At 37.7% G+C, this 17,834-nt stretch overlaps 1 protein-coding gene across 2 annotated transcripts in view; it reads right to left on the reverse strand.

The window, feature by feature from the left end:
- The window catches only part of MFN1 (mitofusin 1), a 33,549-nt gene extending 23,550 nt beyond the window's left edge, over positions 1-9,999 (reverse strand). For both annotated transcript variants that reach the window (XM_016218067.2, XM_016218066.2), the window contains exons 1-6: positions 9,903-9,999; positions 8,703-8,821; positions 6,461-6,596; positions 4,922-5,084; positions 2,171-2,295; positions 408-516 (exon numbers count right to left, since the gene is read on the reverse strand). In XM_016218067.2, the coding sequence (XP_016073553.2) occupies positions 408-516; positions 2,171-2,295; positions 4,922-5,084; positions 6,461-6,596; positions 8,703-8,814 (645 nt within the window). In that variant the 5' untranslated portion in view covers positions 8,815-8,821; positions 9,903-9,999. The remainder of the gene's footprint in view (positions 1-407; positions 517-2,170; positions 2,296-4,921; positions 5,085-6,460; positions 6,597-8,702; positions 8,822-9,902) is intronic.
- Positions 10,000-17,834: the final 7,835 nt, after the last annotated feature.

A 17,834-nucleotide genomic window follows, 5' to 3' on the forward strand; every position in this document is an offset into this window, starting at 1 on the left:
AAGGGTTGAGAAAACTCTTTTAGAAAAGCCTTGCCTGCCAGATTGGCAGGTGGGGAGAGGGAGGTTTGAGGTGGTGGTGTTATACTTTATTCATGACAAGTCAGTATACTAACAATTCTGGTGCCCATTCCCTCTGAAACTGGCAAATAACCACAGTGAAGGTCAACAATACACATGCATCGTGCCTTGAACTCAAAGATTCAGTAGAAGCTAGTGCCATCAAACCCTAGGAACACTCAAGACCAGAATCAGCTCTTCTAGTCCCATGGAAACACAAACCCCTTTGTTCACCCTTGATATCAGAAGTTCTTTTAAATCCAATATTTGGATTTCCCTCACTTTTCAGAATTAAAACAGACACCATTTCATTTCCTTCCATGAATCATAATAATATGATTAAATCCTACCGTGTTCATTAATGTTGATTCAGAGTTGGCAACCAAAACAAAGACATCAGCATCTAAGCAAAACTTATCAATCCAGCTATCCAGCTCTGTAGTGACATCTGTACCTGGACTAATGGAAACAAAATAAAAATTATATAACATTTCTTAAAGACAATTTTTAAAACTTTTATGAAGTTTATAAAGTCTAAAGGATAGAATTTCTACCAGTCATCAGTATGAAGCCTAGGAGATTTACATTACTTTCTCACCTATAAGAAAGCGCTGTGGCAAGATGAGAACCTGTGCTTTAAATAATTTTCTATATTTACTCTGCTGACAAGGAACTTCCAGAGGCTATCCAATTGACAACAAATGCTAAAAAAAATTTACTAAAGACAAATAACCTCATGGCTTTTAACAAAGCAAGTAATCTCTTTTTTCTTTTAAGAAAGAATCTTTTTTTTTTAATCCTCACATGAGGATATGTTTTCTATTGATTTATTTTAGAGAGAAAAAAGGAGGGGGGAAGGAGGGAGAGAGAGAAACATCAGTGTGAGAGAGAAACATCAATGTGAGAGAGAAACATCGACTGGTTGCCTTCGGGGGACAGGATCCGAAACCTAGGTATATGCCCTGACCAGGAATCGAACCTTCAACCTTTTGGTGTACTGGACGATGCTCCAACCAAATGAGCCACCCAGCCAGGGCAACAGTTTAATCTCTTAAATGTTTATGCTTTGGAAAGCTAAAAAGTAAGTACTAAAAAAACAAACTAGGCTAATGCATAATCAAAAATGAAGGTGCTAGCAGCTACATCCAGTACAGCTCAGAAAAGAATAGGTGCTTATAAGCATAAATAATGAAAAATAAAACACCCTCTACTAGATGTAAATATAGTATACAACCTATACTATAAAAATTATAGTGCAGCTATCTATCAAGCTGGCTTGATGTGTCCTGAGACAAGATGGCAAGTTGACAGGTTGGCGCCATAGATACATTCTAACCATGAAATAAAGCAAAATTAATTAGCTAATATTACTACATTTAAACCAAGTAGTTTTATTTCACAAGCATTTTCTCTCTCATCTGAGCTATTCCCATTGGTTACTTGAAACAGTCTTCCAATTAAAAAGAATGCCCGTCCTCAAAAACAAAATGGGTTCCACAGAGCACTGAAATTTTAACTGAAGAAAACAAAAGAACACATCAAATTTTTTAAAAAATCATTTAACTACCTTTTTTGGTAAATGCCACTGCTTGACAGATATGCACTATCATTTTATTAAGCACCAGTGTAGTAGGATGATTTAAGATATATAAATAAATGAAGATTAGTGGAGAAGAGTTGGAAAAAAATTCCAAAAGTACTTGATTAATTCTTGAACAATAAAAAGCTACACGAACTGTCAAGAATAAATTCATTACTAGTTTTAAAAGTTACCTATTTAGAATTCTCTATCTAGGTATCTAGAATTAGACGACCTCTAAGGCCCAGCCACTTACACAAACTATGAAGTCAGTCTACAGAGCAACAAAGAAATAAGACAAAAGTGACTATCCTTGAAATTTCTTGTACTAGAATTAGACTGATAAATTGGCACTTTTATGATATCATTAAAATACAAAAACCAACACCTTACCTGTCCCTTAACCATGTAGAAAATAAGAACAAAGCCGCAATCAAACGTTTTAAATTTTTATGTACTACATGCTAAAGCAAGCAGCATTATTTTGTAAATACACCTTTACAAAAAGAAAACACAATTCATATGTAATTTTACCTGTCTACTAAAACCAGGTCATCTCTCAAGAGGGCACATTTTGCCTTTGGCCAAAACACATGCACAAGAGAGCCAGCTTTCAAGTCTTTGTCCATATGCAGGGCATGGGCCAGCTGATTAACTGTCTAAAGTGGGAGGAAAAGAAAAAACAAAACACTTACTTGTAATAAATTGCAATAAAAAATAAAAATACTATGATTTGGTACACTTATTTTTGCAAATATGCACAAAAAGCAGAACTTTAAATAATCTGAAATAAAACCATGCGAGAATCTTGAGAAACCTGACTTTTAAGATTACTAAAAAGAAAAAAAATGGTACCCTTAAAACGGTTTACTCATACCATTCTGCAAAAATAATCAGGGCTGTAAACATTCTAAAAGCTCCCAAAATAGAACTTTGGCAATGGAATCCTATGCGGTCCCTGAAATTGATATTACATGTAGGAAAAGAAATTTATAATATATCAAGGGAAAAAAAGCAAATCAGGAAATAGCACATGATATAAAGCCATTCTGTTTAAAAATACAAAGAAACACAGATTTAACTCTACACCAAAGGGTTTCCATTGGTTTTGAGAAGTGAGTTTTGTTTGGAGTTTTTCTCTTTGTCTATTTGTACTTTCTGACTCTTCTAAGATGAATATGTATTGCTTAGACAAGGAACAGAAGAAATGTTATTAATCAAGGAAGGGCATCAGTACATATACCTCTATGGTTCATTTGTGATTTATACCAAATTTTAAAGGGAAACATCTATTTTCAAATGGGCACAACAGTCCTGATCAGGGTTGAGGTGAATCTCCATCGTAACAATGTTAGGTAGGTTGTTTTTTATTGCTTTCATAAACTTTTTGATAGAATTATAAACTCTTTAGTATAAACCTTGATGCCTCACTTATAAAGTTAAAATAAAACATCTATTTACAGAACTGTGGTGAGGTTTGAGTTATTACAAGTACTTAGAACAGTTCCTGGTACACAGCAAGTGTGCAATAAAGTATTAGCTATTACTGTTGGATTTCTTTTACTAAGTTACTCAAGCATGAGCCCAAGATTCAAAGTCTACTTACACCTTAAAGCAGGCCACTACTTGAGGTAAACAAATTTAAATTTTGGAGTAGGTGAGAAAACTAAAAGTACACAAAGGAAGAGGACTGAACATAGAGTGCAGAGATTAGGAAAAAGAAATAATTACCTTAAAATATCATAGCACACTCGACTTGAGGATCTAAAGCCACAGGTAGTTTGAATTCTAATTAGCTAAAAATCTTGATTACACAATAATTGATTCCTTCATTTGTATGGTTTAAAAGTTTAAAGACATAGTTTCATAAACTTCATCTCATTCCTCATAACTAACCTGAAGGGTATTACACAGATTGAGTTTCCTGATAAAGATCAAACAGCAAACTCAATAAGAACCACACCCATGAATTCACCTACAATTTACCAAAAACTAAAGTGGCATGATCTTCAAACACTGAACTTCAGCATTTGTGGGAGAGAAATTAAGACTTAGAAAGTGACCATAGTGAGAAACAATGCCTTTACCAATAGCTCTCATTCCAGTCAACTCTTACATCCAATTTTTTTTTTTTTTAAACTGGGGCCCAGTTTTTTGTTGTGTTTTTTTTTTAATATATCTTTATTGATTTCAGAGAGAGGACAGGAGAGGGAGGGAGAGAGAGAAACATCAATGACGAGAGAGTCATTGATTGAGCCCGCAACCCGGGCATGTGCCCTGACCGGGAATCGAACCCCGATCGCCTGGATCCCAGGTTGACGCTCAACCACTGAGCCATGCCCGGCAGGGCACATCCAATTTTTTAAGATGAAGAAATCTAGTGGCTCTGAATCCCTTAAGAAACTTATGAAAGGTAGAGAATTGTCATTGGCTCTTATCTGATAAAGCTATATAGCATTTACTCATAAATATGCTTACTAAATACTCCAAATATAAAACAGCTTAAAGGAACAAACATGTCAAAAACAGACTGCATGGGCCCAAATTTTTAGAAGTTTTCTTTAAAAAGACTTCAGCTTTTCATTGGAACATTATTTTAAAAACTTAGTAAGTTTTTTTAAAAAATCCCCACCCTACGACATGCTTAGAGACAGGAAGGGAGAGAGAGGGAGAGGCAGAGAGACAGAGAAACATCGATCTTTTGCCTTCAGTACGTGCCCTGAGGGGTCGAATCTGAAACCTTTCAGTGCATGGGACAATGCTCAACCAACTGAGCCACTCTGGCTGGGCAAAAACTTAATAAGCTTTTAACTCTAATCTACTTATATTTTTAAGTAGACAGGGCTTCTTATCCCAGTAATTTAACTCTGAAGCAAAAGAATTTTAAAGAATTTAAAATATTAGTGACGGCTTAAAAAGCTATGAATAGATATTTTAATGGTTCTTCCATCTCCAGCATTGCAGACATCTTACGCATTTTTTAAAAAAGAACTAGGGCAGCCCTGGCTGGCATAACTCAGCAGTTAGAGCGTTGGCCTGCACAAGGAAGGGTCTCGGGTTTGATTCACAGTCAAGGGGAAGTACCTGGGTTGCAGGTTTGATCCCTGGCCCGGCTGGGGCCCATGTGGGAAGCAACCAATTGATGTGTCTCTCTCACATTGATATTTCTGTCTCCCCGCCCCCCCCGAAAAGCAATGGAAAAAATATAAAAACAAACAAACAAAACACACAAAAAACGAGGGCATTGTTTGAGATACATTACGTTGCAATAGTCAAATGCAATACCTTCACGCTCTTTTTTTCATCTGATCCTTCTGTCATAAGATAGGCTCTATCTCCATCGGTTCCTTCAACACTCAGTAAGCAATTGGTTGTATGGCCAATCCCACTAGGGAGCACTTTATCCCACAACATTGCATTGATAACAGAGCTCTTCCCACTGCTTGTCCTAAAGAATGAATATACAAAATCATGAAAAACAAAGCATAACAGTAAAACTTTGTTCTTTTACTGGGTCTAAGACTGACTTTCTAGAATTCAAATTTTGTTAAAATTTCATCAGATGGCATTTTTCATGAAAGAGTTGATAATTTGATTTACACAAATATTAGCAATGTACATTTCAGAAAGATCTAGTAGAGGAAAACAAACCCTACCTTTCTCATAAAGCTATCTTTACCTTCTCTTTCTTCACATGGTAATTTGAAATCACAGCCCCAAATTCTGTTACACTACCCAGCCCAAGATGTGGTCTAATGTCCGATGTCCTTAAATCTGGGCTGGAAATTTTTCACATCCACAGCTAATACCTATTTCTCCTTCTCAAGTAGGACAACTGAGGCATCACCTTCCAGGAGGCCTTTTCCTTCCCACTCTTACTCCACCTTAATCTGAGGTAGGGCCTCTTTAATAGACCTACCTCATCCTTGATTTTCAAAGGCCCTCAGAATTTGGTTAAGTGGGAGAAGCAATGATAAAAACATAAGCAAAAATAATAGCACCCTGTAAAACTTTTAAAGGATATAAACAGGGTGCTTTAGTAGAGAATATCTGAGAAGGAATACTTTAAATAAGAGTAAAAAGGGAAGGTTTCTAAGGTAGTAACATTTAGGATGAGATCTGAAGAAAGAGAAGGAGCCACACATACACAGAACAAGGAAAAGAGAATTCTAGGCATAGGAAATTCCAAGTGCTAAAGCCCTAAGATGGGAAATAGCTTAGAAGACATATGAGGTTTAGTGTGTACATAAATACCCCTATTGGTATATAGCACATGATATCTGAGGAACCAAGTATGAGCCTAGTCATTTGTCTTTGCATCCCTGGTGCCTAACAGAATGCATGGTGTACAGGTAGTTAACAAATGATCCTTAAATGAATGAAGAAGTTGCAGCAGAGATCACTCTATCACTCCAGCTAGTTTCACTAAGAAATGGCACTTCCTACTCTCTCTCTGGGAGTCATGGGGCTGAGAATCTTTTCAGAAGACATACCTGATACAAGAGAAGCTTAAAAGAGTAAGTCACATATTACATTTTATCTTTATCTGTATGTCTATTCTTATAATTGACCAATTCTTAAAGACGAGCATCCTTAAAAAATAAAAATATAATTGACTTTCCTAAAGTTTCATTTTATATCAGGAGCTAAAATGAACAAATTCTCTTACATGCTAATAGCTTTACCATTTAACATAGCCAGAAACTGTTGTGGAGAGAAGGGGCAGGAATATCACTTGCTGAAACATCAGAAACAAAGCTGAGGCTATCACAGGAAAAGCTGATTTCTGGAAACTACCCTTAAGAAGAAATAATAAAGGATTACCTGCCAAAAAAGGCCACTTTCATGTGTCTCCGAGACAGCACCTCACCAATGATAGAAAGCTTGTTTTTATACCCCTTTATTTCTATCAGGTCATCCTCAGTAGCTATTCGATCAAGTTCTGAATTCCTGTAGGTTGCTGCAAAATTACAATGGTATTAGAAAAAGTGATACAAGTGAATATTAATTCTACAATGGAATACCTAAGATAGGCACATATTTTGGTTCTGTTCTATATTAACATGCTGTTTGAAAAGTAAAAATGCCCATATCTGAATATTTGGTAAAAGTTAAGTGCCTCCTTGCAATGGGCCTAAGAATCCTGCCCAAAAGAATGTCAAAATTATTAAGAATTATAGGGGCCCAGTCAAAAGGGTGTATTTATTATTTATCTAGGTTTCAATAATACAAAACAGCCAACTAAGACAAAAATGTATTTCTGAACAGAGAAACTAGAATATGCACCTATTACTGTCCCATCCTGACTGGATCTTCAAATCTTGGGCTGAGATGAGGGATACACATGCCAAGAGTGAAGTTTGAATGGGCACCCCCAAGAAACAAAGATATGGTTCAAGGAGGTCTCCAAGCCAGTTACGACTTTGCTACTTTAACACTTCTGGTCTGCTACCCACAGGAATGACATAACTCATTTCACATGAAAGAGAACTGTAGAGTGAATCTCACCCTAGCCCCAACCTCCACTCCCCCAAGGATAAGAGTAACTGAAAAACCCTGGGTTTGAAAAGTAGAAAAGCCTTTCAGTTTTGTTTCTGTTTAGGATTATACATGCTTATAGTTATATGTTTATAATCTCATTTTGCAGGTAAAAACATGGAGATTCATTTGGCTATCTGAATGGTCTTAGAGACAAACAATGATACAGCTTACCCAGTACTCATGTAATTCAAATTAAGCTTTCCATTATCTCATCATACTTTTCAAGTGCATTAATAAAATATGTGTAATTTGGTGAATAAAGTTAAGACTGGCTTAAGTATAATTGCATTCACCTTTGTTTTACATTTTATTCTTGCTCTTCCTAGTTTATTTGCTTTGTCTTTTTTGTAATATTTTTCTGAGGTTCTAAAACCAGTAAAATCAAATTCAGATTTTAAAGCTGCTATTGTTCTTGTGCATCTAGGTTAACACACTAGCTCTTAGCATAGTTCATCACACAGAAGATAATACATTTAACTTCCTCTTCACTTTTTATCAACTATTTTAGAATAAAATACTATTCAAAGTCACTGTTCCAGTTCAAATTCTTTCCAAACTGTAAACATAAAGGTTCTACACCAGTACTTTTTTTTTCTCATTCCAACAAAACTTGAATTGTGTCAGGTTTGGCGATAGAGACACAATAATAAGGTAGGATCCCTACCCTCATGGAGCTCAAAATCTGATGGAGGGTTAGGAGGGAAAAGGATTCTGCCAACCTATCAAATATTTCCCCACTGTCACTGGAGAAGTTTACAGAATCCCTTCCTTTTCATTGTACCCTTGAAGATCATGTGATCTTAAGAACCAGGAAAGTTTTCAACAGTTATTTCCAAGGCAATAATCCCTAGTAAGCCACTCCTATTCACCTTTGTTTGAACAGTTACATTCATTTTAGGAAAACTTTTTTTGCTCTTTCCCACAGCATCCCAGCCTCATTTGAAAGGATAAATAGGTTTGAGATCTTGGCTTAACAACTGGGTAGGGGAGGAGATAAGTATAATGGCTAACTGTGAGCTGCCTCATTTTTAGTCTGGGCATTTACTAGCCATGTGATCTTGAGCAAGTTGCTTGACTTTTCTGTGCCTTGTTTTTTTTAATCTGTAAAATAAGTGTGATTAAAATTGTGCCTCAATGTTGATATAAGGATTAAATGAGCTATTAATGTTACTGAAATGAACTAATAAATACTTACAATTAAAATTAAATTTACTCAATTTAATTATACTTAAATTAAAAATATAATTTATTTTGTATAATAAATGAGTTATTAATGGTTTTTAATGTATTATTAATATAATAAAGTGCTTAGAATAGTACCTCACATACAAGCACTTATTTCTTGGTTGTTATTAATACTATTTAATCTTCCTCCTCTGGAGGGCAGAACTGGGTTTTGTTATGGTATCTCTCATAGTATACAGCACAATGCCCCTATATATGTGTTTAGTAACTAAAGCCAAAAGAATAATGCACCTTAGTATATTTCCAACAGTAATTATTTGAAAAACTTAGAGAAACTAACCTTCAATAAAATGGGATCCTTCAATAACAAATTCCAGTAACTGGTCAAAAATTGCAGTAATTGCCTTCTTAGCCAGCACAAAGTGCTTCAGGGGAGAAGCAGTTTCTGCCATTATGTTACTGGGGAGAGAAAATAAAAAGTTAGAAATGCACAAATTAAACCGGATCACAAACACCTGCAAATTAATGCCACTTTCCAGCGACACTGACTACCCAATGAAATCATTCAACCAACTGCCAAAATCCTTTTACATAATCGTTCTTTGGAGAGAAGGGTTTTAATCAGACAATGAGAGATTCCTTTGAGTGGTATGCCATTAAAATAAGTGAACTCTACTGGCCAAAATCTTGGTTGCAATTTCTACTTTATTTCCCTTTGGTGGAGATGAAACGAACTGTGGCTACATTGCGACTACATGTGACTCCTAAGCATATGAGGAACAGGGCTAGTGAGAAGCCAAGTTCACAAACAATAAGCTATTCAGTTTCTCAACCTGGAGCTGTAGGTGGGTGGAGGTGGACATGCCGAGTGAAGAAATAAAATTCCAAGAGCACAACTCAATAATGACGGTTAGAAAGAAGCAGTTCTCATCTCAACAAATAAGGAGGCAAGGCTTAGAGCAGGCAGTGACGTTTCCAGCCAAACTACCAAGAACTTCAAGGAATACAAATTTAAAGGAAAAAACCCACCACTTTTTTCCCAGGCAGCTTCTCATGAAAAAGACACTAAACAAACACTACTAAACACTAGTCTAATCCTGGTGAGTATCTGGAATGGAGCAGAGTGGGCACGAGGAAAGCTCAGCTTTCCAGGGGGTCAGGAATCAACCGAGCGAAGGAGTCGCGTGGGGCGCTCGGGGTGACAGCAAAGACCCGCTTCAGCCCCGGGACAGCACCTACCTCGGGAAAGGCCTTCCGCGCAGGGCACCGCGGCCAGGGAGCCCCGCGGCAGGGCTACGGGCCAGACCCCACGCCGCCCGCGCGCGCGTCCGGACCCGGCTCCCCACTTCCCGGGCTCGGCCCTCGCGGGCGCTCAGGCCAGACCCGCCCGCCGCCCCGCTCGCTCGCTCCCGTCCCGCAGGACCGCGGCGGCGGCTCGTCACAGAGCGCCCGGCGCACGACTCCCCGCTCGCTCCCTGGCCGCACGAAGGTCACCCCGAGCGGAGAACACGGGCCGGCCGCCAAGGCTGAGGGCACTCACACTGTCCTGGCTCCCACTCGTCAGCGGCAACAGCACCGGAGCCAGCAGCCCTCAGGCCGCCTCATCCCGTAAGGGGAGGCCCGGAGCCTGGGAAGGGGCAGGAGGAATGCCAGGGGGGCGGCCACTTCCGGTCCTTCGCCCGGCCCGATTTTGTTTGGTTCCGTGGCCGGAAGTGTGCTTACGTTGAGCGCCATTTTTGTTACGGGCAGAAGGCAAGGTTTGTTGTGGGCAAGGAATGCTACCAGAGGAATGATTTGTTGTTTCCCCTCCCTTTCCCCCATCCTCCCCACTTCTGTTTCCTCTCCCTTCTCTCTTTAAAGTATACACACCTTTGCCCAGCCTAGTCATGGCTGACTGCCAAGGGCTAGTTTGCTGAGGGAGAGCTGAAGAGAGGCCGGGTGAGGTGGGTTGGGGCAACCGAGCAAGAGGGATCCCAGCTTGCTGGGCCAACAGCAAGAAAGGAAAACCTGACCCCTCCACTGCTCCCTGCCCTGTGCGATTGGGTTTCTGGGCTTGGAGCACAGCTCTGTGTGTGTGTGTGTGTGTGTGTGTGTGTGTGTGTGTGTGTGTGTGTGTTCAGTTACGTTAGAGGTGAGACATAGAATATCGATGTATTCTTGACTAGTGGTTCTCAGAGTTTGCACTTAGGAATCACCTGGGGATCTCGTTAAACTGCAGATTCTGATTTGTTGGCTTAGAGGTGAGGCCCGGGAGTGTGCATGTCTAACGTCTTGGGGGAGGGGCTGCTGCTGGGTCTGTAGGTGGCTCAACAGAATTCCTGGGGATTTCTTTCTAGAGCTGGCAAGTGAGATGCAGTTTTGAAGCGAAGCTGCTTTATGTTCCTGAGCCTGAGGCACTTCGTTTGTAAAACTGGAGTATTAATAACACCTACCTTGTTTGTTGTGAAAATAAATGGGTCAATATCATATAAAGTGTTTAAAACAGTGCTGGACATATAGTAAGAGCTGGATAAATATATATTGTTCTTGTGGGAAAAAAAAAAAAAAAGGAGTTCTGTGGAAAGTAACCTCACAGAGTGATCTGTTCATAAATTCCAAACTGGGCAGGTCATGGTGGGTAGTAATGCCCCAGACCTATAAGTTCTTTAGTGAAAAGTTTTAAGCCAGCCCTGCCCATTGTTCTTCTGCATCTAGGTTAACACACTTATCCCTGCTGTGCCTTCTCCAGTCTTTCTTGCATCTCCTCCTTAATTTCAGATGCATAAAATTGTTATTCTCAGGGGCATTTGAGGTCTTGCTGCCTGACATATGTCATCAATTTGGCTCAAGTAAACTCTTCTATACATTCTCTACAGGTTTGGATATTTCTTACATTGACATTCTGTTGGGACAGATGAATATCAATAAGCAAGTGTAATAAATTAGATCATTTCAGACAGTGCTTACTACTCAAAAGAAAAAATGGCAATGGGATAAGCTATCTGAAGGAAAACGAGAAAGACTTAACCACACAGGATGGTCCTTGCTGAGGAGGTAATATTAATTTGCTTTTTCCCAGGAAGCCAACCCTTGGAATAACTGGAGGAAGAGTGCCCAAAACAGGGGGGAACACACAATCCAAAGGTCTATGCAAAGGAGGGTGATATAGTTGATGAAAAGAAAGAAGGCCAGTATGTTTAGGATGTGGGGAGGGAAAGGGAGAATGGGAGAAGTAAGTTTAGAGAGGTAGGCAGGTGTAGAATCATATAGGCCAAGATCAAAAGTTTACATTTTATTCTAAGTGCAATGGCTAGCTATTTTAAGCTTGGGGAGTAATATGACCTGGTTTACATTTTTAAAAGGTCACTTTGGTTGCTCTGTGGATACTGGACGTACAGAGATTCCACACAGTGTTTATTAAAAGGCCCAGTCTACTGGCTGGAATTAGAGGCATTCCATTAAAAAATGGTTTTTAATACTAGCAATATACTGAAGGCCCTACACCTAATTGTAAAATAAGCTGGAATTATTTGACTTCAGGATATTTTATGTTTTTAGATACCTTATCTCCCCTATCCTCCCTCTCCCCACACCATAAACACCCCCCCCCCATACACACACACACTATGCTAATCATTTCTGTTAGGAATCCTTGGATTTGTAATCTATCAAAATGTGTCTACTTAGCTAGAAAAACTTCACATTATGATGCAGATGACCAAGAGCAATCTCGTACTTTGATGGCAGAAGGATTACAGTATGTTATCAGTCAGAGTTCAGAGTGTAAGAAATTTGTGCAAGTAATTGGCTTATGTGATTGTGAGGGCTGGCTAGGCAAATCCAAAATATGTAGGGCAAGCCATCAGTAAGGACAGAATGGAAATTCTTGGACAGTAGCTGACATGGCAGCATTCCTTTTTGGGGAAATCTCAGTTGTGCTCTTAAAACCTTTTAACTGGATCAAGCCCACCCATGTTACCCAATATAATCTCCTTTACATAGTCAACTAATTGTAGATGTTAATCACAAATACTTTCCCAGCAACACCTAGATTACTGTTTGGTTGAATAACTGGGTACTATAGCCACTCCAGGCTGACACATAAAACTGCCACATTGTTATGAACTATCTGGCAAAATGATTTAAAATTTATAATGTTGAAGGCCTTTGACCCAGCAATCCTAAGAAAAGAATAAAACATATGGACACTTAGCTATAAATATGTAATCAAATATTATAAGTATATTTAAAATACAAATAAATGAATAATCATCAAAATCATGAAAAATTGGAAATAACCCAAGTATTCCCCTATAGGAGCTAGATAAAATAAATTAAGATACACGCACAAAATAGAATATGATATAGTCATTAAAGTTTGTCTTAAAAAATACTTGGTATAGTGCTACCCGGGTTTGCTCAGGGGTTAAAGCATCGGCCTGTGGACTGAAGGGTCCTGGGTTTGATTTTGGCCAAGGGCATATACCTGGGTTGCAGGATCAATCCCCCACATTGGTCAGGGTGAGTGCAGGAGGCAACCAACAGAGTGTCTCTCTCACATTGATGTTTCTCTCCCTTCCCTTCCCTCCGTCCCTCCCTCCCTCCGTCCCTCCCTCCCTCCCCCCCTTCCACTCTCTCTGAAAAGCAATGGAAAAAATATCCTCCAGTGAGTGTTAAAAACAAAAAACAAACAAACAAAAAATGGCATAGAGAAATGTTCACCATATTGCCACAGTATATAAAAACGACATTTTGGTGAATCATATGTAACACATATGTTTTATTTCTGGATGGTGATATTACATGTGATTTTTTAAAAATATATTTTTATTGATTTTTAGAGAGGAAGGAAGGGAGAGGGAGTGAAACATTGATCACATGCCCCCTGTGGGGGATAGAGCCTACAACCCGGGCATGTGCTCTGACTGGGAATCGAACCAGTGACCTTTTGGTCCATGAGACTGTACCCGACCAACTGAGCCACACAGGCCAGGGCACATGTGATTTTTTCCCCTTTGTACTTCATTGTTTTCACATTTTCTGCATTGTGCCTGTAGTTTTCTATAATGAGAAAAAAAGTAATCATTTATATTTTAAATTCTTAATAAACATATATATGACTAATAATAATCCTGACTGATAAGCACTATAATTTACAAAAAGGAATTAAGACATTAAGCAAAAAGGAATGAAATTTTAAGGATGAATTTCAAGCATCAATCAGCATGTCCAGGGTAAAAGCATTCACCACCCTTGAGATTGTTTATATGTCTGTTCAACAAATATGTATTGACGAAGAAACATTTTAATGGAAAAGCATGAGCTTGAAACCTGAAGACTTCAATTGAAGTCTAGGCTATGACACTTAATAGCTACGTGAAACCCTTAACTACTCAAATCAGTTTTAAGTATAGGAGATCTCAAAGGGATCTTTTGCTTTATTTATTGTTTTAATATTTTTAATTGTGATGGTGTATCCCTTTATTAGTTCTGTAATTACATATTTAATGTATTTAAAGGTGACATGCGTAAGTTATATTATAAAATAAATGTTTTAATATAAGTAATAAGGAATTTAATCCATTGCTTTTCTTTTAATGGAATAGATTCATAGGCAAAAACATAAAGGAGAAAAAATAAAATATAAAGGCTGAAACAAATTTCAGTCAATCAAAACTCAGAATAGTAGGGTGAATGGCCATTAGGCAGAGGGTTAAAAAAGAAAAAAATTACAGAGCAGAAATTACACTTGATGGTTATGTTTCCAGTTCCTGATCTCAGTTTCCTGTGAAGAGTAAGGGCAAAAGTATCAGCTGTAATGCTTTTTGGGAGCAGATACTATCGAATGAGACATTAAAAACTATAAAACTTTCAGTTTTCATTCAATGCGAAACTTGTTAAAATTTTCAGGATGTAATTTATTCAGCTCAATATTTTTAGCAAGAAAAAAAGATTATCCAAGTTATATTCATTTGCCTATTTAAACCAAAAATAAAAAACACTTTTAAAGGTTGTGATAAAAATTCCTTTTAAAAACTCTCTAAATCATCATTCCTCTTAAAGTGAGGGAATAAGACGAATCAGTAATACAGTATTCCTAATTGTATTAGGAATGGGACAAAATTGGCTGTTTTGTTCATTTGTTTTTTTGTTAATCCTTACCCAAGGATATTTTTTCTATTGATTTTTAGAGAGAGTGGGAGGGATGGGGGGAGAGAGCAACATTGATGTGAAACACATCAATTGGTTGCCTCCCGAACTTGCCCAGACCCTGCAACCCAGGTAGGTGCCCTTGACCAGGAATCGAACCTTCAACCCTTTGGTGTGTGGGCTGATGCTCTAACCACTGAACCAAACCGGCCAGGGCAGAAAATTCTTTTTAGAATGAAGAAATTACTTTTCACAAATGTGATTTATTTTAGGTGCAGGTAGTTGCCAGGGTTACTAAGGAGAATGAACTTAATAAGGAAGTTGTGGTAATTCATGCTTTAATATGGAAAGTCTTCCACAGCAGAGGTACAAATGATTGGTTTTGAAAGTACTTTTGCTGCCAACATCCAGAAAATTATTTTTCAAATCACCAGTATGAAGTAGACTCCAAACAACTGACAGGCTCTTAAAATTTTTAGTTTTTAAACTTACAAATTGAACATAGTATAACTTCACATAAACATATATATATTACATGTGAAAACTTTTAGTTTTGTGAATTTTACACCACAAATGTACACTTTTTTCTTAATTTTAATGTTGTCTTAAAAGGTTAATTCATGGAAAACTAAACCAATAGGTAGAGTATATGTAAATCCATAAACTCAATTCCACGAATAAAAATTCTCTTGTAGATACTCTGTATCTTAAGTCATTAGACTAAAAGTTACAGGAAAAGGAATATATATACCCCCAAATTTTATTTTTAGTTTATAGGGATGAGACTGTTAATTGCAGGGTAACCTAACCAAATTTGCTTCTCCATTAGGATTAACATTTGGTTTTAACTATTTTCACTTAATTTTTTTTTTTTTCTTAAATGTATCTTTATTGATTTCAGAGAGAGGAAAGGAGAGGGAGAGAAACATCAGTGATGAGAGTCACTGATCAGCTGCCTCCTGCATGCCCCCGACTGGGGATCAAGCCTGCAACCCGGGCATGTGCCCTGACCAGGAATCGAACCCTGATCTCCTGGATCCTAGGTGGACGCTCAACCGCTGAGCCACGCCCGGCCGGGCTCACTTAAATTCTTAATGAATATTTTTCGGTAAGCCAATCTGCTCCCCAAGAGGACTGTAGCCATTTTTTAATTACCTTTTTCAAATTTACATAACTTATAGTGCTTTTCAGGCATTAACATTCCCTTAAAAATTAATAATATTAGTTTGGGAACTATATCAAACTAGTTGCAAAAGGTAGTAACATTGACAAAACAAGCAAAGTTAAGGTTTAATGGCAAAGTGCCAGGAATTAAGTAATTCAATTCTTTGTGATCAGATTTAAAAATTAGGAATAGTGTTAATCTATTGAAAAAGAAAAGCCTACATACATTATAGGTTCCAACAATTCAGCAACCACCTAACAATCTGCTATCGGTCCAGTGAAACTGAGAAACTATGTGATGACATTGAAAGGAATCTAAGGAAGGTGACTTTAAATAGTAAATATGGCAAATTTACAATAGGGCGAGTCTTTTGAGTAGTGCACAATCACTTTGAAATTTTGGAGTACAAAGGAAATGCTTTGGAATTTCAAAAGTAGTAACTCATTGCGAAGTGGAGATAAAAACAGAAGAAAAAAAATGACCCACCACTACTGTTCACTGCCAAGAATTCTATTGTAGTACTAATAAAAAACTTCATTAGTTATCTTTTCTCATACTTGAATTGTGGTTCAAGTCAGAGTACAGTGGAAATGCCTGTCTTTCAGAGGAAAAAACCCAAAAGTAGTTAGAAAAATTTCTTTTTAGGTCTGTATGTTTTTCCAAAGAAGTTCATTAAGCTAAAAATACAGACCAGCTACCTCAGCAATTTATAGTCAGTCACAGACTTACTTGAAAGCTGAATCAAAGTGAAAAGCTTTTATTGGGACGAGAGGTCAGTGGGATGTCACTTCAAGCTGCAGATTCATAAAAAATACAAAATTATACGTTTCTAAAACTTGGACTTAATTATCTTTTTAGTTTCACTACAATCCTTTTAAATTTGATTACTAACACGTGATCAAAAGTAAAGTAATAAATTACAAAATTTTACAAAACTATCAAGGCATTACTTATTTAAGGTTTGTTTCCTGAAAATCAAATTCCTGGAGCTAGAAGTATATAAAAAAAGTGTAAAACAGAGTAAGGCAGCTGAATGACTAGGTTAAGTAGTCATGAAAAATGCCCCAAGGACAAAGCTTAGACTTTTATGTAACATGATGTAATGGAAACATTATTAGACCAGAAGCCAAATAACTTGGATTCACTCCTGTCTGCTCTAATGGTTTTGTGACCTTGACCAAACAACCACCTAAGTTTCTATCTGTATAAGAAACTTAGAAAACCAGAGGGTTTAGACAAGATGGTTTCTAGGGTTCTTTACTAATTTAAACTACTATAATTTCAAGTCTTCTAAGAAACACTTGCATCAGGCAGCCCTCCCTGGAAAGTTATAATCAGTTGGAATGGCAGTTTGTAAGAATACAGGTATGCGTACATGACAGAACAGTAGAGAGACAAGTGATTGGTTTTCCAAGGACTTTTTTGCTGCCAACACTCTCGATACACTAAATTCCCATTGTTTATAAAGTGGGAAAATCATAGGTCATACATTGGTTTCTTCAACTTTATCAATATTCCCAAACAACAAGCTGCAGTTTTTATTAAGTTTGACGCCAGTGATAAAATTTTATCTTCTTGATACTGTTATTTAAGAAGCTGCTTTTGAATTGGGTGGTTGTCTCTCTTCCTCCCTCCCAATTCATATATTGAAGTCCTGGGCCCCAGTACCTCAAAATATAACCTTATTTGAGGATATGGTCCTTGCCAAGTTAAAATGAGGTCCTTAGGGTGAGCCCTAATCCAACATAACTGATGTCCTTGTAAAAAGGGGAAATTTGAAGGCAGACTTACATATAGGGAGAACACCATGTGAAAATGAAGACAACCATCTACAAGCCAAGCAGAGGCTCAAAACAGATCCTTCCCTCACTGCCCTCAGAAGAAACAAATTACGTCAACATTTCCACTTTCAACTTCTAGCCTCTAGAATTAAATTTCTGTTGTTTAAGCCACACAGTCTGTGGTAATTTGTTATGGCAGCCACAGGAAACTAATATAGAAGCTGAGATTATTTTACCTTTATCAAAAGTAATTTGTACATTATCATGCCAGCAACCTCTTATCTCCTAGATCTTACTAATTCTGTATTAATACTTCAGTGGGATTTCTCAGCCAATAAATGACATCAGAAGTTTGGAAATGACTTTGCAGTTGCATAACTGAAAATGAAATGTTAGG

Source organism: Miniopterus natalensis, chromosome 6 (assembly GCF_054644295.1).
Source record: "Miniopterus natalensis isolate mMinNat1 chromosome 6, mMinNat1.hap1, whole genome shotgun sequence".
Taxonomy (NCBI): Eukaryota; Metazoa; Chordata; class Mammalia; order Chiroptera; family Miniopteridae; genus Miniopterus; species Miniopterus natalensis.